The sequence below is a fragment of the Monodelphis domestica genome, chromosome 2, assembly GCF_027887165.1.
Source record: "Monodelphis domestica isolate mMonDom1 chromosome 2, mMonDom1.pri, whole genome shotgun sequence".
Taxonomy (NCBI): Eukaryota; Metazoa; Chordata; class Mammalia; order Didelphimorphia; family Didelphidae; genus Monodelphis; species Monodelphis domestica.
Genome location: NC_077228.1, coordinates 123,522,200 through 123,549,881, shown reverse-complemented (window position 1 = coordinate 123,549,881; position 27,682 = coordinate 123,522,200). Strand labels below are relative to the sequence as shown.

The window sequence follows — 27,682 nt, the reverse complement described above, 5'->3', positions numbered from 1 at the left end:
AAGTTCAGAAGACAGACTGGGTTTGATGAAAAGACAATATAGGAGGGTCTATAGTGTGGATAGCCATTCATTCATACCTTCTCTTATGTGACTCACTCATTTCCTCCCAAAATGACAAAGGAGGAGTGGAGAATGAGGCCATTGCTACTGCTAGAAGAACATCTGTAGGGTAAGGCTGTGTATACCTGGGAGTGGAATGGTGGAAAGGGGGAGGAAGCAAAAGGGGAGAGGGGTAGGGTTGGAGCTGTTCCCAATAGCAGCTTCACTGCATCTACAGGGAGTATCCAAGTAGCAGTTATGTTATAACTTCCTGAGGAGCTCACCATAGGCTGGAGATGGTGGCAGATAAAGGGAAGTATGGTTGATATGGAGATTCCCCCCCCTTCAAGTGGTTGACATACATACCCAGGGAATCTTGACTTGGCTACCACTTTGGAGACTGCTGGTAGAGGTTGTCACTGATGTAGAGTCCTGGGCTTAGATATAGGAAAACCTGTTTTCAAATACTTTCTCTGACACTAAACTGTTGTGTAGCCCTAGGCAAGTTACTTAACTACTGTGCATTTCAATCAGCTCCCTGCCATTTAATCTTCTAGGCAACAGACAAATCAAGATTGCTTTGGTGATGACAAAGTCTCTTCTCAGATTTTCCCAGACAAAATCACACATCTTTCTTTAATATTTCTTTGTGCATCTTTGTGACTGTGTGTGTCTATACATATACATATATATATACATATATACACATACATCTATAAGTATGTATGAAATTTATATGTAAATATATTTCAAATATTTTATGATTATATGTGTATGAAATTATACAATAGAGTACCAATATACCAAGGTTTATTATTATACTTATTAGTATGGCTCAAAAAATATCCTCATCCTATAATAAGGAAAAAAGACCTGTACAAGAATATTCATAACTGCACTTTTTGTGGTGGCAAAAAATTGGAAAATGAGGGGATGCCCTTCAATTGGGGAATGGCTGAACAAATTGTGGTATCTGTTGGTGATGGAATACTATTGTGCTAAAAGGAATAACAAAGTGAAGGAATTCCATGGAGACTGGAACGACCTCCAAGAAGTGATGCAGAGCGAAAGGAGCAGAACCAGGAGAACATTGTACACAGAGACTGATACACTGTGGTACAATCGAATGTAATGGACTTCTCCATTAGTGGCAATGCAGTGACCCTGAACAACCAGGAGGAATCTATGAGAAAGAACACTATCCACATTCAGAGGAAAAACTGTGGGAGTAGAAACACACACAAACAAAAAAAATCAACTGCTTGATTACATGGGTCGAGGGGGATATGATTGGGAATGTAGACTCTAAATGATCATCCTAGTATAAACATCAACAACAAAACCCAGAGGAGTTGCACTTCAGCTATAGCAAGGGGTGGAGTGAGGGGAGGAAGGGAGGGAAAGAATATGATTCTTGTAACCAATGAATAATGTGCTAAATTGAACTAAATAAAATTTCAAAAAAAAATAAAATGTAATTAAGAAATACCTAACAAAAGATTATAACAAAATGGAATATATATATATATATATATATATATATCCTCATCCATATAGAAAATAAAAGAGGTAGACTACTTGATGTCTACCACCCTTAGGACCAACATTTTATGAATCTATGCCTTCCAGAATACCATATCTTGTATCACATCTATATCATAGCAAGTCCCCTCTAATATGAGCATTATAATGAAGTTGTACAATATTTATAATTATGCATAAATTTTTAAGAATTGAAGGAAAAAATATGGCTCCATAATGAAATTTAGATCTTGAGACTGAAGACATATTGTATGTGACTTTATTAACATCACTACAGTCCAGCTAATCTTAATCAAAATGGCAAACTAAATATGACATTTTTGCCTTCAGTTTTAACTTTTAGCCCTCCTTGTCCCTTTCCATAAGGCTGCCTGTCCTTTGGGATTCCACTACCCACTTGTGCTTGCTTAGTCTTGCTCAGGCAAGAGATTTAAAATAAATGGTTTTTATCTTAAAGATGGTATTCAGTTAATATCCACATGTGACCTCTTTAGTATTTTCATTTTAACTCATTTCTAGGAGGAGAATGAAAGAAAGGTCTTGTCCCTGTAAAAGAAGTTGATAGATCATAGAGCAGGCAGGAAAGAAAGTAAAGATCATGGACAGATAAAAGAGATGCACAGTCATAACCAAATCACATCTACTTTGCCTACAATTAAGCCCAGCCATGTTTATTACCTTTGATGATATTGGTCTGGAAAAGACAAAATCTGTTATTTAGTTATATATTCTGAAGACAGTACTTGAAATGATACTTCCAAAAGATGACTAATCCACTTCACATAATAAATAGGACCAATGTTTCACAATGGTGGTGTCCATATGATGATAGCTAGCATTTATATAGCACTTTAAGGTTTGCTAAACACTTTCTAATTATTCTCCTTTTTATCTTCTAACAACCCTGTGACATAGGTGCTATTCTTATTCCCTTTTTACAGATAAGGAATCTGAGGCTGAAGGAAGTTAAGTAACTTGCTGGGAGTTGTGTCAGAGACAGGATTTGAACTCGGGACTTTCTGGTTCCTTCTACAACACACACATACAAACATACACATTTAGAAATTGTAGATAATATATGCATGATATTTATATGCATATATATTCAAATTCAGGGCAATAGACCTCCCACTATTCTTTGCAACCTTAAAATGGGAAATTTCAGCCATTATTATTCATCTGAGTCTTCACCATAGCAAGGAGATGACCCTGGGTTTTCTATAAGAATATGCCAATGGAGCATAAACTATAGAAAATCTGTACAAGTCCTAAAGCCCAGAGATGCACCAATGAAGTATCATCTGAAGACAAACCAAGTTCATTTAGAAAGGTCTCATTGCCAGAAGATTGGCACTGGGTGATGATTTTTTTCCCCCAAACCAAGAGCTAGAGATATTTTTCTAGCAAAAGAGCATCTTCTGTTAACCAAGTCATTTGAGTTGCCTGAACTCAAGTTTCTCATGTGCAAATTTGGAAGAAAAGTGCTACTAACCAGAGAATGTCAGATATGAAGGATGCTCAGAAGTCTTGTAGTTCAACCCAATGCTTATGTGTATCTGAACTAGAGATTGAGAGCAGCTTTTCAAAAGGAAAGTGATTGCAAGTATTAATGGCAAGCTCCCTTTTTGAAGTGTGGCATAGTAGAGAGATTTGGCTTGGAATATTCTTTGGTACTTCTTAGTTGTATGACCCTAGGCAAGGCATTCAACTCCCCTGAGCTCCAGTTTTCTCATCTGTAAAATGGGAAGTTTAATACATTGGTTTTTGTTGTTATTATTCATTCATTTAAGTCAAATCTGACTTCATGACCCCAATTTCTTGGCCAATATAGTGAAGTAGTTTGCCATTTCTTTTTCCAATTCATTTTAGAGGTGAGGCAACTAAGGCAAGTTAAGGTTAAGGGACTTGCCTAGAATCACATAGCTAGTAAGTGTTTGAGGTCAAATTTGAACTTAGGTCTCCTGACTCCAAGACTGACAACTCTATCTACTGTGCCATCTAGCTGTCCCATAATAACTTCCTAGAATAATAATAATAGCTAGCCTTTATTTAGCACTTATAGTGTTCTAGGCACTATACTAAGTATTTTACAATTAGCATCTCATTTGAACCTCCCAACCACCCTGAGAGGTAGAGACTTATCATTCCCATTTTACAGATGAAGAAACAAAGGCAGAGTTAAGTGACTTGCCCAGGTCGATACAACTAGTAAGTGCATGAGGTCAGATTTGAACTCAAGACTTCTTGATTCCAGACACAGCACTCTATCCACTGACCCATCCAGCTGCCTCAGTGCTCAGCTCATTGAACTGATTTGAGGAATAAATTTTTAAAAACCACCTACCCCAACTGAAATCAGTGTCAAATTATTGTCAGTATTACTTGAACATGCTCTGGTGGCCAAGTGTTTTTCGACAAGTTCTTTTGTGCACCATTCCAAGGACCAGTAAATAGGAGACTAAGCTCATGTGAAATTTCACTTCACTAAAGGATACCATCCCAGTGAATAGAAATATCCATTCTAGGATCAAACGAGATAACCTAAGTATAGTGCTCTACAAGCCCCAAAGCACTCTATAAATGTTAGCTATCCTAAATAATTCTCTGAGAGGGAATGAAACTAATTTCAAATATTGATATTAAACATTAATTTTAAAAAACTTTTTGGTTCTAACTGTAAAATTTTTCACCAACAACTTCTTTCCTATTTAAATACTTGATGTTCCTTCAACCAGCCTGTCTCAAAATCTCAAATGTTCCCTCTATTTCTCCTTAAAAGCTTGAGGCAAACTAAAAGAAAACATAGTGGAAAAGACATTGAATGAGAAAAAAAATTACTTAAGTTAGACTTGTTCAACATGAAAGCTTACTAAGGGATACTTATACTAAAAATCACCCAGTCTTCTTGTATTGCCATTTAGATCTATCATCCTGATTGATCACTATGTAGTTGGCTATTATTGAGCCTAATTTAACCCTATACACTCACACATCCATCTATTCTGTCTATTGTACCTGACATCCTACAAATTACTTACTCATGCAAATGATGACCTAAGGCAACCTTTTAGGATATTCGTGTTTAATTATACAAATGATTTTTGATAAATAAGATTATGCAACCTTCCATATGTTTATTCCCTTCTTGATGAAAGGAAAATTTAATTTTCATGCAGATTTGGTGGGAACCATGTTTAATAACTGCTGAGTTTTATGTAGTCTGCAGATCCATCCAGTTGAGGGAAGCTGACAAAATCACCTGGCGTGACTCACAAAGACAGGCAATTTTTAATCAAGCTTAATTCAAGCTGCTGAATTTTGAATCGAGGATCCTTTGTGTTAGCATGTCTGTTGCATAAAAAGAATAAGGTTCCCTCACAACATGAGCATACCACTTGTCTTTGCACCCATAACTTGTCCGTTATATTGCTAAATTATAACATGATATAATAATCCCAAAATTTATATTGTTCCCACTTCCTTTCAACTCAAGAGTGATTTGCTTATGAGTGTATGACTTGCTTGTTTCTCCTTGTAGGTCTGGTCTGGGAATTCAGCAGGAAAGTCACCCAGTAGCTGGGTACAGTGTAAAACAGGCCCAGCACCACCAGAAGGTCTTCAAGCTCCAAAATTCCATGCTATCTTCTCTACTCAAGCTGTGGTCAATATTAGCCCTCCTCTGAAGCCCAATGGTATTGTGAGTCTTTATAGGCTGTTCTCCAACCATACCAGAGGTACAGAGAATGTGGTGAGTATCTGAAACTTCTACTAGAAATCTAGACACTATATAGGGAGACCCCACATTAAAAAAAAAAACAAAAAAACTGGTCAACACATCTTTCATAATATCACTATTAATACATTCTACCTGAGTCCTGCTATTTGCAATATTTTAAAGTCTTTAATTATGGAACTTACTGCCCTAAATAGTATTATTTCACCTATTTGAGGGAAATTAATGTTATTGTTTTCCCTGTATATTAGTACTATACTGTCTTCTCCATAACCCTTTTTTCTCCTTCCTTCTTTCCCTCCTTTCCTCCTTCCTTCCTTCCTCCTTTCCTTCCTTTCCTCCCTTCCTTCCATCTTTCTTTTTTCTTTCTTTTATTATTTCTTTTTCATTCTTCTTTCTTTCTTCATTTATTTATTTAGCCTATCCTCCACTGAGCTAAGCAAGACTAACTATTTAACTAAGTTATGTCTAGAAAAACAAGTCAATTTATTTGAAAGTTCAAGGAAAATGGCATAGTTATAAAGGTGAGATGAACTGAAGATAATACTAATAAGTTAATATATAAAAGCACTCCGAAGTCTGAATAAATAAGGGAAATAGATACTATATATTGCTAGCAAAGCTATGAAAAATATGTTTTATTTCTCAAAAAGCTAAGAATTTATCCCCAATTTACAAACTAAATTCAAAGAGGTATAGTTATTTTAGATTACCAACTCAAAAATTATAAGTTCAAAGGGTCTTCAGTAGCCACTTAGTCAAATCTACTCATTTTACAAATGAGGAAAGTGAGGCTCAGCAAAAGTTTTATTAACTAGACCAAGGTCACATAACTAGCCAATGTCAGAGGCAGGGCTTGAACCAACATCCTTCTAACTCCAAATTCAAAACTATAGCCACCATGAGACACTACCTTTATGGACTTAGAATTTGAAGTGACTTTCAAACCCATCTTGGCCTCATTTTATAGAGGCAGAAATTGAGGCTCAGAGGAACTGAGTGACTTGCTTAAAGTCAAATAGGTAGCAAACTGAAGAATGGACATTGGAGTCCAAATGTCATGATTCTGAATCCCTTGTTCACTCTAGAATACCACAAGACTTTCTAGCTACTGACAGTGACAAGATTCACAGATCTCCTGGAACTCTGACCAATGCTCCTTCCACTATAACTTTTGCAACTAAAGTAGTACTTAAATGAAATTTTATATCTCTAAATGCTTACACCAATCAAAGAAAGAACAGGTTAATAAATTAAATATGAAACTAAAAAAAAAACTAGAAAAATAAGACATTGAAAATCTCTAATTAAACACCAAAATGGAAATTCTAAAAAAGAGATTAGTAAAATTTAAAGTAAAAAATGAAATAAAAAATAAAACTATGAGCAATATTTTGGGGGGGAATATATATATATATATAAACCATTTTCTAGGTTGATTCTAAAAAAGAAAATCAAATTAACAGTACCCAAAATGAAAAAGGTCAATAAATAGTTAATGCAGATGAAATTAATTATGAGGAGCTATTTTCCCTGACCTTATTTGACTACAATATTCTACTTCAGCTAAGAAAGTATGACTAATTTGTAGAAAGATTATTCAATTTCTGATTGACTCAAGCCACTTTCTTTACATCTACCTTAGAGTAGCTGCCCAAGATTTCATTATCTTTCTACTCATTTAGCAGCAATCTCTACTAGGAACAAGAGAAGAAAGAAAAACATTCACCACTCTATTTCACCACATGGCAGAAGCTCTAATAAAAAGATGCGTTTGAGGTATAAGGGGAAGAGACAGAAACTACTAATAAAAAGATATTTTTGTTGTCCAAGAACCAATGCCCAGATACAAATCAATCAGATAATAGGTCCAAATCCTGAGTACAACAGCATGAAAGATGAGCTCCCTGGTGGATACCAATGATAGATTATATAAGGCAGTAAACCTGCTCAAGGAATATATCCTGTGCAACCAATAAATATGTCCCACAATCCCATTTCCTTGAGTTGCCTTCTTAGCTACCCATTCTAGGCAATCCAAACAAAAGCCTAGGGAACTGAACAACCCAAAGAAAAAAAGGGACTAAACAAACTCCTCAGAAGTCCCATTGGAGCAAAACTAGATCAGATGAATTTTGAAATCCCTTCTGGGAGTTTGTTTCTACTAGTCTTGCTTTTAAACAATATTTATTTCTATGTGTGTAGATGCCACTTAATCAAGGTCTCTTGAGAAATAGATGACCAGCATCCCTTAGAATTTCACTTTAGTGATTAAAAACTCTTGTTGTGAAAATAATAGAATGAAAGCATGGGCAGGAACCAAAAAATCACCTAGTCTAATCTCTGTACTTTACAGATGAAGTGGTTTCCTCAGAATCAGATAGTAATAAACTGTTGTATTTTTATAGTGCTTTGCCTAATATTCTTCCCATTCCAGCAGTCAGGTAGAGTGGCAAGAGAACAATTTAAATCTTGGTTCAGAAATATTCTATTGGCATGGCCTTAGGCAAGTCATTTTCTCTTGGCCTCAGTTTTCTCTATAAAATGAGATTTGACTAAATGATTGGTAGGATTTCTTCAAGTTCTAAAGCTGATGATTACAAGCAGCAAATAATGGTATTTTGATCTGACCAACATAATAACAGTAACACTAATCATTGGTAGTATTTTTATAAACTTTAAGTTTTGAAATTACTTTAAAAATGTTAACTAATTTTATTCTCTAACAACAAAAGGAGGTTGATGCTATAATTTTTCCACATTTTACAAATGAGGAAACTGAGGCAAACAAAAGTTGTGACTTGAGCAGAGTCACACAGCTGGTAAGCATCTGATGCAGGATTTGAACACAGATTTTCTGAATTCTGTGTCCACAGCTCTACCCACATTCTATTCTAAAACCTATTCTAGGTTTTAGGTCTTATCTCTCTAAATAGGCTTTAAGTTTCTTGAATACAGGGGCTGGGTCTTTTTGCATAACTTACTATGCCATTTTACATCCTTGTGTACATAATAAACCTGTATTAATATGTGGAATGTTTTCTATAACTTCATATAGTTGTCTGAAGGCATGGCCATCCAGCAGACCATACATGACCTGGAACCTTTCACTACCTATTCCATTGGGGTGGAAGCCTGTACCTGCTTCAATTGTTGCAGCAAGGGGCCAGTAGCTCAACTAACTACTCACCCTGCTCCACCTTCCCAGCAGCCCCCTCCTCAGATCCAGACATTGACCTCCAGGACTGCCTCCTTCCAATGGAATCCTCCATCATCCCCCAATGGCATTGTAGAAAGGTAAATAGCAATCAAGCAAGCAATAACCATTTAAGGATCTACTATGATCCAGGTTCTAGGCTCCATATTGGTAATACAAATACATAAGAGAAAACCTTTCTGTCCTCAAGGAGCTTACATCTTACTGAGGAAAATAACATGTACATATTGGGTATTTGTAAAGTATATACAAAATAGATATGAAATGCTTTACCTTTGGGTGAGAAGGCAAAATAACAAGATGAGACATGCATACCTACATTCACATACGATCACCTCAATGAGATCTTTATTCACAGATTGGATTGTTACAAACATAGAAAAAGAAAAAGGGAATGTGGCTAGCTAAAGCCACTGGTGAACTAGAACAAAATGGTTTCCTACATAATTTCTAAAATATAAAGTTGATGGAGAGTCCAACAAAATCATCTCTTTATAAGATTAATACAATTATGTTATAACATAATAACTAAGATGAATTTAAACATCTTTAAAATACTGTTTCAAATACTTGAATACAAAGTGTCACTAATTTTGTTTTGCATTAAGTATTTAGATATCCTATTGAAAGTGAGTAGTAATATATATAGTATAGACAACTAGTATCTATGAAAAGTTCTAATTCATGCACACATGGAGAACATTTCACTTATTTCTGACATCATTTCTCTAATAATCAAAAAGGATATTAAAGAACTTTTGAAAGTTAAGTACAACATATCTTGACCCAATCTGAAGAGTAAAAAAAAAACAAAAAACTAGGTCCTTGACATAATTGCTTAGTTCATTCAGAGAAGCCTAGAATCCACCTTTATTTTTCTTTGAATTCACTATTGGTCCATTTGCATTACATTATCATGAAGTAAATAAAAATCCTCTGATTTTTTTGGACTTAATGAGGAGAGGAAAAAAAAAAACAAATCTGGTCAACCTCTAAATAGCTGGGCATCAAAAGTATTATTGATAAAAAAAAGAATGAGATAACTTTTTGGACAAAGCTAATGTGAGAATTTGTTTCTCTTGGATAAGCACACATATAATTTATTACATATTTATAACAAGTCATATGTATTATGTTACTGTTATTTATCATATTATATAAATAAAAATACATAGTAATAAGAAAAGATTACTATGAGCAATCAAACAATTTTTAAAAATACTATAACTTCACAACATTAAAATAAGGTATTTAACAAGGACAGCTAGGATGCTGAGTAGATTGAGAGCCAAGTTTAGAGGCTGAAGGTCCTGGGTTCAAATCTGACCTCAGCTAATTCCTAACTGTATGACCCTAGGCAAGTCACTTAATCCCCATTGATTAGCCCTTACCATTGTTCTGTATGGGAACTAAATAACAGTATTTATTCTAAGATGAGAATTAAGAGGATGTTTTGAACTGGGTAGATAAGTGTCAGGAATTTTCAGTTCATCTTATACAGAGAAAATGGAATCTCAATATTAGATTGTTTTTGATGGTCCCATTAATCAACATTGAAGGCCAAAATTAGAAATTCCAAAGTCTGTTCTCAAGTGCCATGCACAGAATTTTTTTTTAAACTACAAGGCAATTTCTAGACCAAGAGAATGTGAATAAAGAGAGAGAAAGGGAATCAAGAAAGTTTCCAAATAAAAAGGCAAGGCTCTCAATTATTAGCCTGCAGAAAAGGAGGCTTAAGGGAAACATGATAGCTGTCTTCAGGTTTTTAAAGAACTGTCATGTCTAAGATGGATTAGACTTGATTTATTTGGTCCCAAAGGGTAGAACTAGCAACAAGGAGTGGGAATTGTGAAAAGGCAAATTTAGCCTTGATATCATGGATGAATCCATAACAATTAGTTAGATAGATATAGAATAAGAGCTACCTGTGGGACTGGTAGGTTCCTCTCCTCCATATTAGAGGCCTTTGAGCAGAGCCTGAATAACTACTTGTCAAGGCATAGGTCACAGGCTCATAGGCTCTTAAGATATCAACTTAGAATAGACCTTAGAAATCATCCAGTCCAGTCCCCTTATTTTTCATTACATTTCAGTAAGCCATTTTCCCCTCTGTGAATAGACCACTGACTTGAACAACAAACTTTATTTTTCTGGAGGAGAGAAAAGGAGTGGGGGGGGGGGAAGAGAGAGAGAAAGAGAGAGAGAGAGAGAGAGAGAGAGAGAGAGAGAGAGAGAGAGAGAGAGAGAGAGAGAGAGAGAATGCTTTCTCTTGAATACAACTTAATAAAGTAAAGATTCTCTCTGTAGAGAAGATGGCCTCTTTCCTAGATTAATTACTTTAGAAGTGATCTCTTCCTAATGGGTCCTTTACTAGTGATGATTCCCCCCCCCCTTTTTTTACAAAGTTATCATTGTCACCTAGCAGATTCAACCCTCTCCTAGGGGGAAAAAAAGAAGAGGGAAGGGAGGAAAGGGGAAAGAAAAAGAAGAGGGGAGTGAAGTCTATGCCCAAACCACTTTAAACAATGTGTACTGACCATGGAAGCAAAGAGAGGTCAAGCCTGGTTCATATTTGAATGGAATTCCACTTGGGAATCCCCACAGGTAGTCCTTTCTTTGAGGCATCATAGAAAACTGAATAGGACACTAGACTTGGAATAAGGAAGATGATCAAAATTCCCACTTTATGTTTCTACCTCCTGGAAGTTTTTGAAAGTTAATGTTTTCTCTTTTTTTATTATCCCCTTTAAAACAATTGGCATTCACCTCCAGCTTTCATCACTTGGGATAAAGTTTTAAAGGAAAGTTTCTCAGAACTGATTTCTCAAAGAACTTGTGCTCTAATAAGAATGAAATATTTTAAATAAAAAATTTATAATGCTTTAAGGGATAATTTAAAATCAGATCCATAACAAGAAGGTTCTCAATGTCATCTTCATTCTTCATTCTAGTTATGAGCTGGAACTCTATATTCCATGTCCCCTGACTGCAGAAATGCCCTGCACTCCTGGGCCAACAGAAATCAAGTACACTGGACAGAGTCAGAGTGCCAGCATTGGGGATCTTCAGCCCTATACCAGCTATATGCTGAGAGTAGTGGCATACAATATGGTGGGCAGCACTGCTTCAGAGTGGATCAGCTTCACCACTGAAAAAGAATGTGAGTAGAAAGTGAATAAATGAACAAATTAAAAGCATTTGTTATGAGCCAAGTAGTGTGCTATAGGTTGGGAATACAGAAAGAAAAGGTGAGACAGTTTCCACTCTCAAAATGTTCACAGTCTAATTGGAGGTGACAACACAGAAGTTTTAGCTGAAAAGAGAATAGGAAAGTCCCAAAGTTCTAGCAGTTAAAAGTGGGGCAGAGAGCAGGGTCCCAAGGTTCTTACATTATATACATATAAATATGTTTATGTATATATAAAACCTAATATAACATTACATATCAAGAATAAAGCTCGGGCCAATCAAGATATATATATATATATATATATATATATATATATATATATATATATATATATATATATATATATATATATATATATATATATATATATATATATATAAAACCAAGGGTCTTTAAATCAAAGAGGCAAGGAATATGGGAAGATCTTAGAAGGTAGTGCCTAAGCAGTCAGCAAGGTATTTCAATCCACCATATTACCAAAAGGAATATCATTGGTGACTCCCATCTCATCCAAGCCAGGTCAGCAGTCAAGTAGCCTCATTAGATTCTACTTTGGACCAAGCTAGGGAAAGAGAGAAGGTGGAAGGCAAAGGGGAAGGAAGGGTCCTCCTGCTAATGGTTGGTCTTCCTGATGCCTCACCATTCCCTATCAGTATTTTCATAGTTTTATCATCTATTTGATCTAATATTCAGTATTTCCAATTACTTTTCAAACATATGATGGTTAGTAATAGCACAAACATATTACAACTAAAGAAAAATATTGGCTACTGTTCATTAACAATTAAGTGATTATGAACTGGAGTTCTATTTGTACTTTTCTTGGAACCTAGATGGGATAGTGCTAGACCTGGAATCAGGAAAGCTAAAGTTCAAATACAGCCTCAGACATTTCTTAGCTTTGTGACCTGACTCAGTGTGTTAAGATTAAAATTTAGTTGCTATGCTAAAAGTATTATATTTTATTAAGTTTATTAAAGATTAAGAAATAAAGAAAATACAAATATAGAAAGTACGTGTCTAGGCCCAGAGAGCCCATTCACAACCACTCACTCTACATCTTACCTGCCTGGTAGAGAGCCGCGTGTGCTAAGAAGCGGAAGTAGGGAGAGAGAGCCGCATGTACAGTCACTTTAAATACCCCTCTTTTGCTCTCAGCCCCGGTGAGGACTCAGGGAGATTAGAGGGAATTCTAGGAGCTAGCAAAAAGTTCCAAGGACTTCTGGGAATTGAAGTCCTGGGTTCAAATCTCCATTTTTACAAGTGCCTTCATCTGTAAAACAGAAAAACAATAATAGCATCTAACTCTTGGGATTGTTGTGAGGATCAAATGAGGTTATATTTATAAAGCTTTTTTATAAACTGTAAAGCATTATGTAAATTCTATTATTATTATCATTGCCATGGCTAATCAATTGTTTTAAATAAGACTCCTGCTGTCACTGACAGCATATTATTCATGGATAAATAATTAATATTATGTTTGACTCTCTGGAAAGGTAGCTTTTACACAGCATCTTACATTAACAGTAAGGTCCAGGTGCAGTCAACACTTTCAGTACTGACACCTATAATCTTGTAATGCAAATACTGATTCCCAAGGTTTTACTGGTGGTAACACATTGCAATTTGATTTTATCATCTACCCACTTCCCTCTACAAAAAAAAAAATTAATAATAATAACAATGCGAGGAATTTACTTTAAAAAATTAAAGTGAATTGAAATTTATTTTGTTTAGTATTTAGGAAAGTAATTTCTTGAAGTAATTTGAGACATCTTGACATATTGAAAAGTCAAGCATTATTCCTTCAGATAATTATAGATTATGCATCATGATCAAATTATTTAAAATACCTAGTTAATTTATTAATGGTTAATTTATTAGAAATCAGCCAGAAGTCTGTTTTTTAATCTGTTAGATTCCTAATCACGTTTTTTTCATTTTTTCTCCCTATTCCCCATCAAAACTTTTTAATTCAATTTCATTCTCTAAGTACTCAAAAAACCCACATTTATCTCAATTGGAATACTCCCTTAATTGATACAGACTGAAGCCCATCTAAGCCTTCCTATTCTCTCATCCACATCCTCACATAAATGCACAGTAGGGGATCTATCCTATAAGTGCCATCATCACATTCTATTTCAATGTTGCATGCATATTAGTAAAACATAAAATTTCCATCAATTGTCCTTTGATCTTTTTATATGATGGGTCTATCTTTGTGTTTCCTGTCTGATGTCTGATGGCACCATCCTTTATACTACTTCCACATAATTCTTGATTTGTGGTGTTACAACCTGTTCATCACCATCACTTGCTTATTCCTGGTCTTTCAGCTATCTTCTACTTTAACTTATAAAAGTATATTTCATAGAATAATAAAATCACAGACTTTTAGAGCTGGGAGGAACATTAAAGGAAGATTAGTCCAACTTACTTGTTTTATAGATGAGAAAATTACAGTCATACTCCTAGAAAATAGTGAAAATGGGACTCAAATTCAAGGCTTCTTATGCTCAATTCAGTAATCTGTCTTTGATACAACAGTCTCAAACATATTTTACTTTCAATATAATGAATTTATAGATTCATATAGAAAAGAATATATAGATTTAAGTTTTTCCTTCTCAATTAGCTTCCACTTTTGGACAGCTTCTTCTACAAGTGTGGTGAGGAGAAGGACTTCAATAATCTATCTTTTGCATCTGAAGATCTTAATAATCAACATTTGACTGATTACATTTGTTTTTTTTTTAAAGAATCATTGATATTGACTAATAAAATAGAAAAGGAAAGTGATAAATGTTGGTTGAGATGTGGCAAAATTGGGACACTAATGCATGGTTGATGGAGTTGTGAACTGATCCAACCATTCTGGCAATTTGGAATGATGTTCTAAGGGCAATAAAACTGTGCATACCCTTTAATCCTGTAATACCACTATTGGATCTTTATGCCAAAGAGATCATTAAAAAGGGGAAAGAAAATACTTGTACAAAAATATTTATAACAGCTTTTTGTGGTGGCAAAGAACTGAAAGTTATAGGGCTATCTATCAATTGGGAACGAATGAATATATTGTGGTATATGTTGGGGATAGAATACTATTGTTCTATAAGAAATGATAAGCAGGATGATTTGAGAACAAGTTGGAAAGAACTACATGAATAGATGCAGAGCAAAATAAGCAGAACCAGGAGAACTCTCTACATAGTAACAGCAATATTGCACATTGATCAACTGTGAAAGACTCAGTTACTCTCAGCAATACAATCCTGGGACAATCCTGAAAGACTTATGACAAAGAAAACTATCCACCTCCAGATAAAGAACTGTTGGAGTCAGATGCAGATCAAATCATTACTATCTTTCACATTATTTTATTTGTGGATTTATTTTGGAGTTTTGGTTTTTTATGAGTATTCTCTTACAACAATGACTAATTTGGAAGTATGTTTTGCATGATAATGCATGTATAACCCAGAGCAAATTGCTTACCATCTCTGGAAAGGGAGGGAGACAGTTTGGATCTTATAATTCAGAAAATGTATGTTGAAAACTATTATTACATGTTATTGGGATAATAGAATATCTTTAAATAAAATTATTCTTAAAGTCATTAATATAATTTTTTCACCAAAAACACTTCCCATCAAATATCCAGACAAACTCCTAGAGAAAAGTTAAATAATCATTTATTAAAAAGAAAAAGAGTTCATCCTTTACCTCTGATATTTGATTTTTAACATGACCAATATGTTTGAACATAATTTTGTAGCCTCTCCATATCAACTCAATTGTATGTAAAACAATGTATATTGTTGTGACAATATCTTCCTATGGTTCTGCTCTTTTCACTCTACATTATCATCTTCATTTCTCTAATTCTTGTTGTTTGTTAACCTGTACAGTGCACTGATACCCCATTAAATTCAACTTCCACAATTTGGTTCTTCCCCAACCACTGGACACATATCTATTTAAAATTTTGCTGCATAACAAAAAGTTTTATTTTATGATAATACTCCTATGGAAATCTTTTGTATACATGGGTCTTTTCTCACTCTCAGTAAGTCTGTTGGGTGAAAGAATATGAAGAGAGTATTAATGTTTCTTAAATAATTCCAAATTACTTCCAGAACATTTGGACCAATTCACAGTTCTAATTGGCATTGAATAAGCATGCCCACCTCTGTATAGAACTGCAATAATGAGTATCTAATCTCTTAGCCTTCTTACTAGCTTAATGATTATAAAAGAATTTCAGAGTTGTTTTAATTTTCTTTTCTTGTATTAATCTGAAATTATATATATTATATATATTTTTTATATAATTCTATTTTTTAAATCTGTTCATATTCCTTGACCACCTGACTGATTACACTTTAAAGGATTTCTTATCCCTTTCCTGTTCCAATCTACTGCAAATTAGTCATATTAGAGCAGGGGTTCTTACCTTCTTCATATTATGGTCTCCTCTGGACCCTAGATTAAGAATCCATACATTAAGGGGTATAAGGGAATTAGAATGAGTAACACAAACTCAAATAAGTTTACACTCACTGACTTCACTCTCTCTGTCTCTCTCATGGATTTAGAAAGGACCAAGTTGGGAAGGGCTTTAAAAATCAAAGCAAATAATCTGAAACTGGACAAGTTTACCATACAGGCTTCTCTAATTACCTTTGGTTGGAGGACTCCAAGGCAGATTTGTTCTGGCTCTTTTGGTTAGAATTCAAATGTTCTTTCTCTTGTGGCTAATCAATCATCTAAACTTGTAAGCCAAATAATAACCCTATCCTTTGCTTTTAGACTATCCTCACAGTTCCTTATTTGTTTGAGTAATTATTAGTTTTGGAAGAGTTTTATAGGAAAAGGTTTGCAAGAAGAGCCAAGATATATGATCTCAAGCATAGCAGATTAGAATGCCTACTATGGAATATTCTTCTATTAAAGCAATGGACACTCTTCCATAACTCATATCCTTAGAGGTTCAATAACTTGTGTATGATCACCCGATGGACACAGCCAGTTTTTGTCAATTAGGACTTAAATGAAGGTCTTCCTTACTCCAAGGTCAGCTCATAAGCTCTATCCACTATACAGCACTGCCTCTCATTTGTATAGTATTGTGAAGGAAGGAAAAAGAAGAAAAATGAAAGGAAGGAGGGAAGGAAGGAAAGAAGGAAAGAAGAAGGGAAGGTAGAAAGAAGGAGGGAGGTAAGGAGAGGTAGCTAGATGACTCAGGGCATTGATAGCCAGGCCTAAAGATGGAAAGTCCTTGGTTTGTATCTGACCTCACATACTTCCTAGTTGTTTTTTTATCCCCATTGTCCAACCCTTAAAGCTCTTCTGCCTTGCAACCAATACACAGTATTGATTCTAAGATAGTAGTTAAAGGAAAGGAAAGGAAAGGAAAGGAAAGGAAAGGAAAGGAAAGGAAAGGAAAGGAAAGGAAAGGAAAGGAAAGGAAAGGAAAGGAAAGGAAAGGAAAGGAAAGGAAAGGAAAGGAAAGGAAAGGAAAGGAAAGGAAAGGAAAGGAAAGGAAAGGAAAGGAAAGGAAAGGAAAGGAAAGTTTTTAGTCTGGTCAGAATTGCATTCACTAAAAACCGCTTCCATCTAAAGATAATTCTTTGGGCTTCCCAATAGACTGATTCTCTCTTTGGAACAAGATGGCTCCAAGCTTCCTTGCTACCTACATCCCTCCCCACTTGAATTGTTTAGAGACACTCATTAAAAGCCAGGCTAAAGCTTCTAGACATTTTTCTGTTTTCATAGGATGCTGAATAATGGAAAGGGCATGTGTGTGGGAGACACTCATAGAGTCTTTCCTATCTCTGATGTATTTAGGAGACCTGAGCTTGATTATATACTAATGTGCTATGCTATTGATTGATTAGTCAGGGCAATGAGTTATGACACTGGAATTGCTGTTTGCAAGTCTTTTTAACTATCTTTGAAAACAAACTAATGGTTCAAGAAAAAGCTTTAAAAATGAATGGGTACCAAAAGGACATAATTCACTGTACTAAGCAGTTTAGTTTGGAGGAGAAAAAAATATATTAACTTCATCTAGTCCTTGGGGCTTCGTTGCAATAAATATTGATCTGATATGAAAAATAGCTATCTACTGTAGTTAATAGTGTTAAGGATACTTTACCTGTTAAAAGAAGGAAAATGCAACGAAATATGAGCTCCCAGGGTTATGTTGCTGAGCAGAACCATTGTATGTTAATGGTTTTATTTCATAAAACACTACTCTGCATCGATTTTGGGAAGCAGGTGCAGAGTTGCTTAGAAAGCACTTTCTCCATATTTCCTCTGGACTTCTCTTCATCCTAAAGTCCATTCTTTACCATGATCTACTATAAGGTACTCTTGCCATCGTCAGTCATTTGCTCACTTTGAAAAACCTTGCAGTGGAGTGCCTGTTATTTCAAAAATTCACTTTTTCCTGGCAGTCCCTCAATACAGAGCACCATTTTCCGTGGCCAGTAATTTATCTGTGGTTTATATCAACTGGAGTGGTACTTTCCTGCTGAATGGCAAGCTGAAGGAGTATATATTGACAGATGGGGGCCAGCGTCTCTATAGTGGCTTAGATACCAGCCTCTACATACCCAGGACAGCGGATAGAAGTGAGTTTTCATTTTCTCTTTTTCATTTTATATAGAGCTCTCTTTTTAGACTTTAAGAGCTTTACAATCCACCAGAAGTGGCCATCTGACCTCAAAAACGTACTCTGAGCCCCTGGACAAGTCACCTAACCTGTTTGCCTCAGTTTCCTCAAATAGGAATAATAAAGCATCTTCCTCCCATAGTTATTGTGAGGATCAAATGAGACAGTATTTGTAAAATATTTAGCACCGTGCATGGAATATAGCAGGCAGTTAATAAGAGCTTATTTCTTCCCTGCTTTCTTCTTTGGCCCTCTGGAATCAAGTAAAACAAATCTATTCCCTTTTCCATATAAGAATCCTTCAGATATTTGAAGTTAGATCTCATATTAATGATTTTTAAGGAACTTTGGGGGACTCTAAAGTTGATGATGATGATGATGATGACATTTATATATCACTTTTATTTTTCCAAAGCACTTTATATACATTTTCTACTTGATCTTTACAGATCTTTACATTATTATCATATATTACAAATAAGGAAACTAAGGCTAGTAGAAGTTAAGTGATTTGTCTAAGATCAAATGGCTAGTAACTATCAGAGGGTGAATTTGAACTCAGGTTTTCCTGATTCCAATTTTTATACTCCATCCTTTGTTCCACTTAGTAGTTTGCTTTAATACTCTATATAATAAAACCTTTTGTTCCACCATTTTTCAGTCATATCTGACTCTATGACCCCATTTGGGGTTTCTTTGGCAAAAATATTGTAGTGGTTTTCCATTTCCTTCTTCAACTCATTTTACAGATTAGGAAATTGAGTCAAACAGTATTAAGTGACTTGCCCAGGATCACACAGCTAGTAAGTGTCTGAGGTCATATTTGAACCCAGAAAGATGAGTCTTCCTGACTCCGGCCCAGCACCCTATTCACTATGCCATGTAGACACCAATGAAAACTACACATACAAATTTAAAGCAGTTTTATTTTTATCAATCTATAGAAAGCAGAAGAGAAGCATTATAGTATAATAGATAGCTGACTTCAGAGAGAGGAAAACCTGGGTTTAAGCCCTGCATTTGATATGTATTAGCTCTGTGACCCCAAACAAGTCATCTAATCTCTCAAAACCTAAGGCAGTTCTCTAAGAGTATAAATTGCAGAGAAGGTGCCACTTTGCATTGATAGAGGGAGTCCTTCCCCAGAAGGTTACTGTACCAATGAAATAAAAAGGCGATCTCTGCTAAAGCCATTGCTTCTCTTTTGACCTCGCCATAACCTGTAGACTAATTTTAGCCCATCACTTAAAGAAAAAATGTCATCTTAGGGATGACCTAATTTCTGCAAAATCTTGTTTTAACACATAATCCTCTGGAACACAAGAAAGGACTTAAGAATCATGGCCTGAGTCACCAAGTGTCCAAGCTTTTTTTTTCACACTTCCTTATAAAATTGATCTTCCCAAAGTCTGTACGATATTCTCAAAGAGTTCTGATGCTCTCTCTCTCATTCTCCCTTTCCGTTAGCATTCTTGTTTCAGGTGACCTGCACTACTGACGAAGGAAGTGTCAAGACGCCTTTGATCCAGTATGATACCTCTACTGGACTTGGTAAATATGGACTTGTACTCTTTAGTAGAGTGTCTGGTCATTGTCTAGGAACCCCTATTTAAATCCTTCCCTTCTGTCTTAGAAACAATATTCGGTATTAGTTTCACAGCAGAAGAGTGGTAAGGGCTAGGCAATGGGGGTTAAGTGATTTGCCCAGGATCACACAGCCAGAAAATGTCTGAGACCAGATTTGAGCCCAGGACCTCCCATCTCTAAGCTTGGCTCTCAATCCACCAAGTCAACTACCTACGCCTATCCACCACTGACTTTTAAACATCAAGGATATTGAATAAGTTTAAAACTGAGCAAGGTTTCTCTATCAACACAGAATACATTTCCAAAAAGACCTGATTTGGAACATGATAATTGAAGGCAGCCTATCAGATACTGACCTCTAAAAATTATATCAGTAAAATCTTAAAATGACCTTCAAAAAAAGAGAGAAATGAAAAGAGAAAAGAAAAGAGAAGAAAAAAAAGAAAAGTCTAGTATCATATTAAAAGGATTGATTTTGGAGTCAAAAAGAACTGACTTCAATTCTTCCTTCTGTCATTGGCTAGCATGGGCAAGTCCCCAGACCATTAGGACTCTAAATTGCTTAACTGTTTGTTCCAATAGGAAGGAGCTGAGAAGGTCCCAGTAAGGAAGTTGAGGCTTGAATCAACCTCTCAGTCAAGAAGCATTTATTGCCTAATATGTTTCAGGCACTCTACTGGGCTTCGGAGACTCAAAGATGAAAAAATGAAGCAGTTTCTGAGGACTAGGATTTGACTCCCAGCTCTTTTGTATGGCCATGGGCAAATCATTTAAGCCCAGTATTCCTCAATTTCCATATGAGTAAAACAAAGAAAAACTAAATAGCTTCTCAGTTTCCTTCTAGCTCTAGATTCTAGAAACTTATGTTGTGGAGGGGATTTTATCATTCACTGAGAAGAAACAAGAAGAAAAGCATGGATGTAGAAAAACAGAATGTGTTAGGGAAATTTCATCTTCAGTGAGCAGCTCTCTTTAGCAAGATGCAGACATGAAGGGACAAAGGAAAATGAAGGTCTGCTCAGATCCCAAGAAGAGGAGGAAAGACAATAGCAATATCATGATGGTGACCATTCCCTAGAGCTTCGATTCAAAGTCAGTGCTCCTATACAGAGCTGCAAAGATGGGGAAAGATGACCCAGATCGGGACTTTAAAAGTGAAAATCTTGTGGAAGAAATGGGATGCTGAGCCACTGGCTATGACCAACCCTAGGATATAGACAGGCAAACGTCTAGGAAACGTTTTTATTTATCACTTACTATTTGCCAAACATCATTCCAAGCATTAGGCAGCTAAATGGCACTTGACCCAAGAAGCTGACATTCTAATACACATATAAAGAGAAGCTAGATAACATCAAAGAGTAGGAAGGGTACACATTGAAGTTAATATGGCAGAATAGGAAGAGAAGTATATCTGAGAGTCCTATGAGTGGGGGGGAAGCATGGTTAGGGTCTGAAAGGGCTGAAAGAAAAGCTATCTGACTTTCTTTCAAAAAACTTTATTTTTAAAGGAAGAAAAGCCCTAGTCTGCAACTGATTAGAGCCGCTAAACCCTAAATCAATTCTGATTCAAAGGTCCCTCCTAAGTGCGGGATTGGTCCTTATATAGACCAATCCTGTACCCAGAAGTAGGGAGGTGTGGTCCTTCCTAGCACGGGATTGGCCCAACTCGAAAACAATCTCAAACCAGGAAAGGGGGGGTGTGTGAGATCCCTCCCCAGCACGGGATTGGTCCATTCAAGACCAATCTCATACCAGAAAGTAGGTGGGAGGGACCCCTGCGCATGCTGGGAAATGCAGTCCCCAGCCAGGATATTTTTTTTCAAATTCACAGATCCTTCCTAAAATGGTGATCCTGTAAGAGAGTCACCAATCAGGACAGAGAGGCTCTAAGTAGAACTTTCCCAGGATGGCACTGGGGTAAGCAAGGAAGAGGAGGAATCATGAGATATGCTGCCCATCCCATTTTCTCAATTTTCAGATGTGTACAATCGATTTTAGACTGTCCTACCCAGACTCTGCCCCCTTGCCGAGAGGAGGCCTCTAGGCAAGACAGTAACTTAAGGCTTCATTTCTCTCTGACTTTTCTGAGAATATTTTCCCCTTCGAGGATTCCCTGAAGCATACTACTCTGCCACTCTCATGAGCCTTCCACAGCACGAGGCAGTGGTCACTAATGCCATTCTCTGGAACCACTGAGGAGGCCTTATGCAGAGAGAGTTTTTTTCAAATCTGCCAGTATTTATTGGTGCCCACAATGTGCCCATAACTATGCCAGAGGCTATAAGTCAGAGGTGCCTAACCTCTTCAAGATCGAGGGCTTCCTAGAAAAACCAATCACAAGACTTTCCACGATAATAGTTGTGCTAATAGATTCTCAGTTTCTTTATAAAAATGTGCTAGAGAAGGCAATGGTGCCTTCTCTTCTGCACTTCCTTCACTTAAGAAAAATTGTAGTATTAGAATCCAATGAGGGATCCGCTGGGTAGGTCAGTGGATTGAGAGCCAGGTCTAGAGACAGGAGGTCCTAGGTTCAAATCTAGCCTCAGACACATCGTAGGTGTGTGATCCTGGTCAAGTCACTTAACCCCCATTGCCTAGCCCTTACCACTCTTCCTCCTTGGACCAATATACAGTATTGATTCCAAGTTGGAAGGTAAGGGTTTAAAAATAAAAATCTAATGATTTGAGAGAACACATGACAATACCTGATAGAAACATGGCTCCATGGAGTTCATATTGCAAGTGACTTTTCTCTCAAACTGGAATTCAACCGAATTCTTTAACTGAATTTTAATGCTGTCTCAATTGCTTCTTTACCCCTGACCCCTATCAGCTTCAGCCTCCTCATCTATAAAATGGGGATAATGGCATTTACTTTAGAAGATTATATTTATAATCTCATATTGTCATATGGGGTATCAAGAGGGCCAGACCTGAAGTCAGGAGTTTCAACATGACCTCAGACTGTGTGACCCTGGACAAGTCACTTAACCCTGCTTGCCTCTATTTCTTCATCCGTTAAAAAAATAATTCACTAGAGAAGGAATTGGCAAACCACTCTTTGCTCAGAAGACTCCAATAGGGTCATAAAGAGTTAGGAACAACTAAAATGATCGAACAAAAATCAAATTGTTATATGAGATAGATCTAAATAAAGTATTTGGAAAAACTTCAATTAGTGAACAAATATTAGCTATTAATAATTTTAATTATTTATTTGAATTCATTCTTTAAATATATTTGCATTAATTTACATATTTATATACTTATATAAATGTGAATACTTACTTAGTAATAAGTATTACTTCCTCCCTCAAGGAGCTAGATAGTCTTTTTTTGAGCCACCATCACTCCAATATTTGCCTTTTTTTTAAACTTTAAGGTATTTCTCCTTTTTAAGTTGTAGATGTCCCATTCTAAGGGTAAAAAACTTGCTGTCTGTACTGTATTTTTGAATGTCCTCCTTATGGACATCATGGGGTAGTGAGATCTACTGGAATTAAATTGAGACCTGATTTTGCAACCTGCCTTTGCTGTTTACTGGTATGGAGGGCTTGTTGTGCCCTCCTAGGGCAGCTCTCCAGCCTCTGACCCCCACCTGACACCCAGCTCTCACTTGTGGCTCCCAGTAGCTGCTAGCATGCGGCAGCGGCCACAACCCAGGCAACAGCTTCAACAGGCCGGCTAAACCTTGTGAGGGTAGCCATCGGGTCGACGTAGACCCCTGGTGAACCAGGACTTTGCTCACCCAGCATGTGAAGACTGCTTCAGCTGAACAGATGGAAGAAACCAATAAGAAGGTTCAACGGCTGAGAGGGCGACGCAGCAAAGCACTGTGGAGTGCGTAGGGAATTTTGGAGCACAAAAGACAACACGGCCATCCAATGCCGCTGAGGAAGTCTCCAAGTGTAACGATTTTTCATGCCACTGGACCCAGACTTCCAATGCTGAGAGAGTGGGACTGTCTCTGTGCATCAACTTTTCCACTTAAATCTTCATGCACAAGTGTCTGTGCACAAAAACACACAAAGACAATCGTCATCCTCGGTTACTGAGAGACTACTACTATCTGACCTTGAGCAGATCTTTCCTTTTATCTGGGCTTCCATTTCTTCTTCAGTTCGATGAACAAGTATTTATTAGGTTCCTGACTCCAGGATGAGAAGAGCAGCAAGAATGAAGGCAGGTTTTGCTAGATTGTCAAGTACATAGAGGGGAGTAAAGTATAAAAAGACTGAAAAAACTAAGAGGGGGCATTGTTGTCAAGTAAGCAGCATAAGTGACTTGCCCAAGGTCTCACAGCTAGTAAGCATCTAAGGTCAGGTTTGAACTTGGGTTTTCCTTACTCTAGGTCTGGTGCTTTATCCACTGGGCCACCTAGCTGCCAACCAGTTGGTAAAATATTTCTAAGGCTTTTTTATGCATGAAAGACTAGAATTTTATTGCTTGAAGGGGTATGTACTTCAACAAGGATTTTTCAATCACTTCAAGGACTTTTTCCTAAGAGAAATGGGGTGGGGGTGGGGGAAATGAGAAGAGGATAGCCAGGTGATACAGTGGGTAGAGTGCCAAATCTGTAGTCAGGAAGACTCATAATGGGAGTCCATAGGCAGTAGTAAGCTGGTAAATATTTAACTAGCTTTCCAAAAATGCACAGCATACTTTTAAATTTAATATACATTATCAATATTTTTTCTACCACTTTCTTAAGTCTAGACAATCAACAAAATGATAAAAAAAAACAAGTTCTAATGTGTAGAATTTGCTGATTTCAAGATCTAAATGCTCATCTTGAAAATTTCCCAATTGACCCTCTTGAGCTTATGATACTCAGATCCCCTGAGTATGTGGTGAAGTAGTTGGGGAAAAAAAATATTCGCTTTACCAGAAGTCAGTTTACATACCACTTTCTGAACTAAGTATCTTGAATAAAATGGGGTACACCCAAATTTCCAGTACTCACATCCTCTAACCTGTCTTTGCGGCAGGATTCTTAACCAGAAATGTTTGCTGCAGGAAAGGCAGACTCTCTTGTGAAGCTCCGAAATTGCCGATCCTCAAGGTTACTTTGATAACCCCCTTTTTAATTCCATCCTCCTCCCTCCCTTTCCCTGGGATATGCCAATGCTGTGGTGATTTCCAGCCCAGACAGCAATGCCAGGACTGTAAGCGTGGTCTCTAGAGTGCAGTAAGCTTTTTATTACAGCCCACTAACATATTGAACCATTATACCACCTTGAGCATAAGTGCAAATAAGCACAATGTGACAAACGGCTCTCAACTTCTTTCTAATTTACTATAGAATAACAGGACTATAGATCACTAAATTGCCTTTTGAAATAATGTTTTCCCTTCTCCTTCCCTGGGTTTTGTAGGCCCAGAACTAACAACTCCTGGAGAGAAGATGGGAGCAGGGAGCAAGCATGCTGAGTTCTACAATGAGCTGTGGTTTATAATATTAATGGCGACTCTGGGTTTGATCCTACTGGCTATTTTTCTGTCTCTGATCCTACAAAGGAAAATACACAAAGAGCCGTATATCAGAGAGAGACCTCCATTAGTGCCACTTCAGAAGAGGATGACTCCACTGAGTGTCTACCCGCCAGGTGAAACTCATATGGTATGTTCCATTAAGCTATGGTGTGGTACCCTTTTCTATCATACATCTGGCCGGGTCACGAGGTTTCTTAGAACAGCATTGTGTTCATAAATATAGTCACAGAGGTCCAAGGGATGTCATGGATATGACTAATGTGGCTCAGGATGGAGGAAGAGTAGAAGCAAACTGGGGAATGAGAGCCTTTTAAAATGTGCATGGATACCACTCTGATCCTTAATTTTCATTGAGTAATATGTGTTTATTTTATCTCTGACAGTTCCTATAATAAATGTCACCCCTGCAAAAAAAAAATGTGCATGGATTTGTTCCGAGCCCTAAAATGATCAATTGAAAATAGATTAAAATGTCTTGACCCTTGAGATGGGAGCCAAATACTGGGAATATGAAACTAAGAGTTTTATAATCTTGAATGGTGTCCCAGAGTTGGGCACATCTAGGCTGTGAACCAGCTTTGTAGTCACTGGAATATGTGACTACTGCAGGAATTGTCATTCCTGAGTTAAAATAAAAGAATATAGGATAAATGAGATAATAAAAGAATAAATGGGATAAATATATGTATGTAATATAGATGCATAAAAATAAAAGAATGTAGAATAAAGGATAAAGAATGTAGGATAAATCAAAGAATGAATTATAGGTTAAAAGGCTAATGTCCAAGCTCTGGAGACCCAGAGGAATAAGTAACAATGAGGCTTCACAGATTTCATTTTTTTTTTCATCTGTGCTGGAAGCAGTGGAAAAATCTGGCCTAGACTGTCAAATGGTTTCTTGAGTTCCCAAGTAATATGTGGCATCATTGCCTTAAATGCAGTGTTTAGGAGTTTGGTTTTTTTTAGAAGGGGGAGTGGGAGAGCGTAGGGTATGATGGTGCCTGTGGTGATTGGTAGCTAGACAGAGACTTTGGAAGATAGAGCAAAGTGTCTAATGGGGGAAAATGGCAGCCTGAAGATTTTTTCATGGAGACCATTTGTCCAGTCCATAGAAAAAAGGAAAGGAGAAATAATTGTACAATGTATGCCAAAGTCCTTCTCATGGTGTGTTATTTGAGAACACATTTATCTTAAGGAAGATCTAATCACTTGATCAAACAACCACCCATAGCAATTTTACATTGTCTCAACACTAGTTGGATAGAACCTTTATGAAGAATATATCCAAAAACATGGACCAGGACTGCATTATGAAGGAGCCATCCATATTAATGAAATCATGGCTGCTTCAAAGTAGCAGAATCTAGCAATCTTCCAAAGAAGGACATATAGTCAAAAGCAAACACTTTCACATAATACTGATGGTGATGGTTGTTGTTGGAAACTTGGTTGTTTCCAGTATCCACACTGGGTGTTGTGATTGAAGAAATTTGGGCAAAGACAAAAGTTAGATCTGCAAAGCAATGAGAGCTCAGAACATTTGGAACACACAAATCATCGGAGGAGGGGAGAGACTGTTCCAGTGGAAGCTTGAGGGAGAGGCAGTTAGGGGCTCCGGCTGCTTGGGAATTCACTTGGCTGCTCCTACCTAAAGGTGGTAGACAGACCCTTTTCATCTCATCTGTGGCCATTGCCTTCTACTTATACTGTGAGCTGAAGAGATATTTGGTCTTGCCCAGAAGAGACTTGTTGGTAGTGCTTTTATTATCTACCCTTAGGGGGAGATTTTTTGTTTGTTTGTTTTCTGAAGAGACTTTATTTCAAAGCCTTCGATCAACAAGATAATTTAGAATTAGGGAGATTCTAATTTCCCTTTTTCCCCAGCCTCATCTTATCCCCTTCTCTCCAAAGAATAAAAGATCCTTTAGTTAAAGTCCTAGTTTGTAGGATTGGTTATTAGTGGAAAATTTTTCAACTTACCATCTGTGAGAAAATCTCCATCAAGACAGTTGGGAAAGAAGAAACAGGAAGTAGTATAGGGAAGGGGCTCAATATTCAGCCTCTTTCTTTTGCTTACTTCCTGGTGCAACATCTCTAAATTCTCCCCACTATAATTCACCAAGTTTTCTTCTCTAGTACAGTGTGTAAGTGAATGGAGTGGGGAATGGTCCTAGAATGAACTTGTTCAGGATT

At 36.7% G+C, this 27,682-nt stretch overlaps 1 protein-coding gene across 2 annotated transcripts in view; it reads left to right on the top strand.

Moving 5' to 3' along the window:
• USH2A (usherin) overlaps positions 1 to 27,682 on the top strand; it is a 327,556-nt gene that overhangs the window by 288,663 nt on the left and 11,211 nt on the right. For both annotated transcript variants that reach the window (XM_056815925.1, XM_056815924.1), the window contains exons 23-28: positions 5,120 to 5,329; positions 8,373 to 8,611; positions 11,483 to 11,691; positions 18,189 to 18,365; positions 19,874 to 19,957; positions 25,372 to 25,616. In XM_056815925.1, coding sequence (XP_056671903.1) covers positions 5,120 to 5,329; positions 8,373 to 8,611; positions 11,483 to 11,691; positions 18,189 to 18,365; positions 19,874 to 19,957; positions 25,372 to 25,616 — 1,164 coding nt within the window. The remainder of the gene's footprint in view (positions 1 to 5,119; positions 5,330 to 8,372; positions 8,612 to 11,482; positions 11,692 to 18,188; positions 18,366 to 19,873; positions 19,958 to 25,371; positions 25,617 to 27,682) is intronic.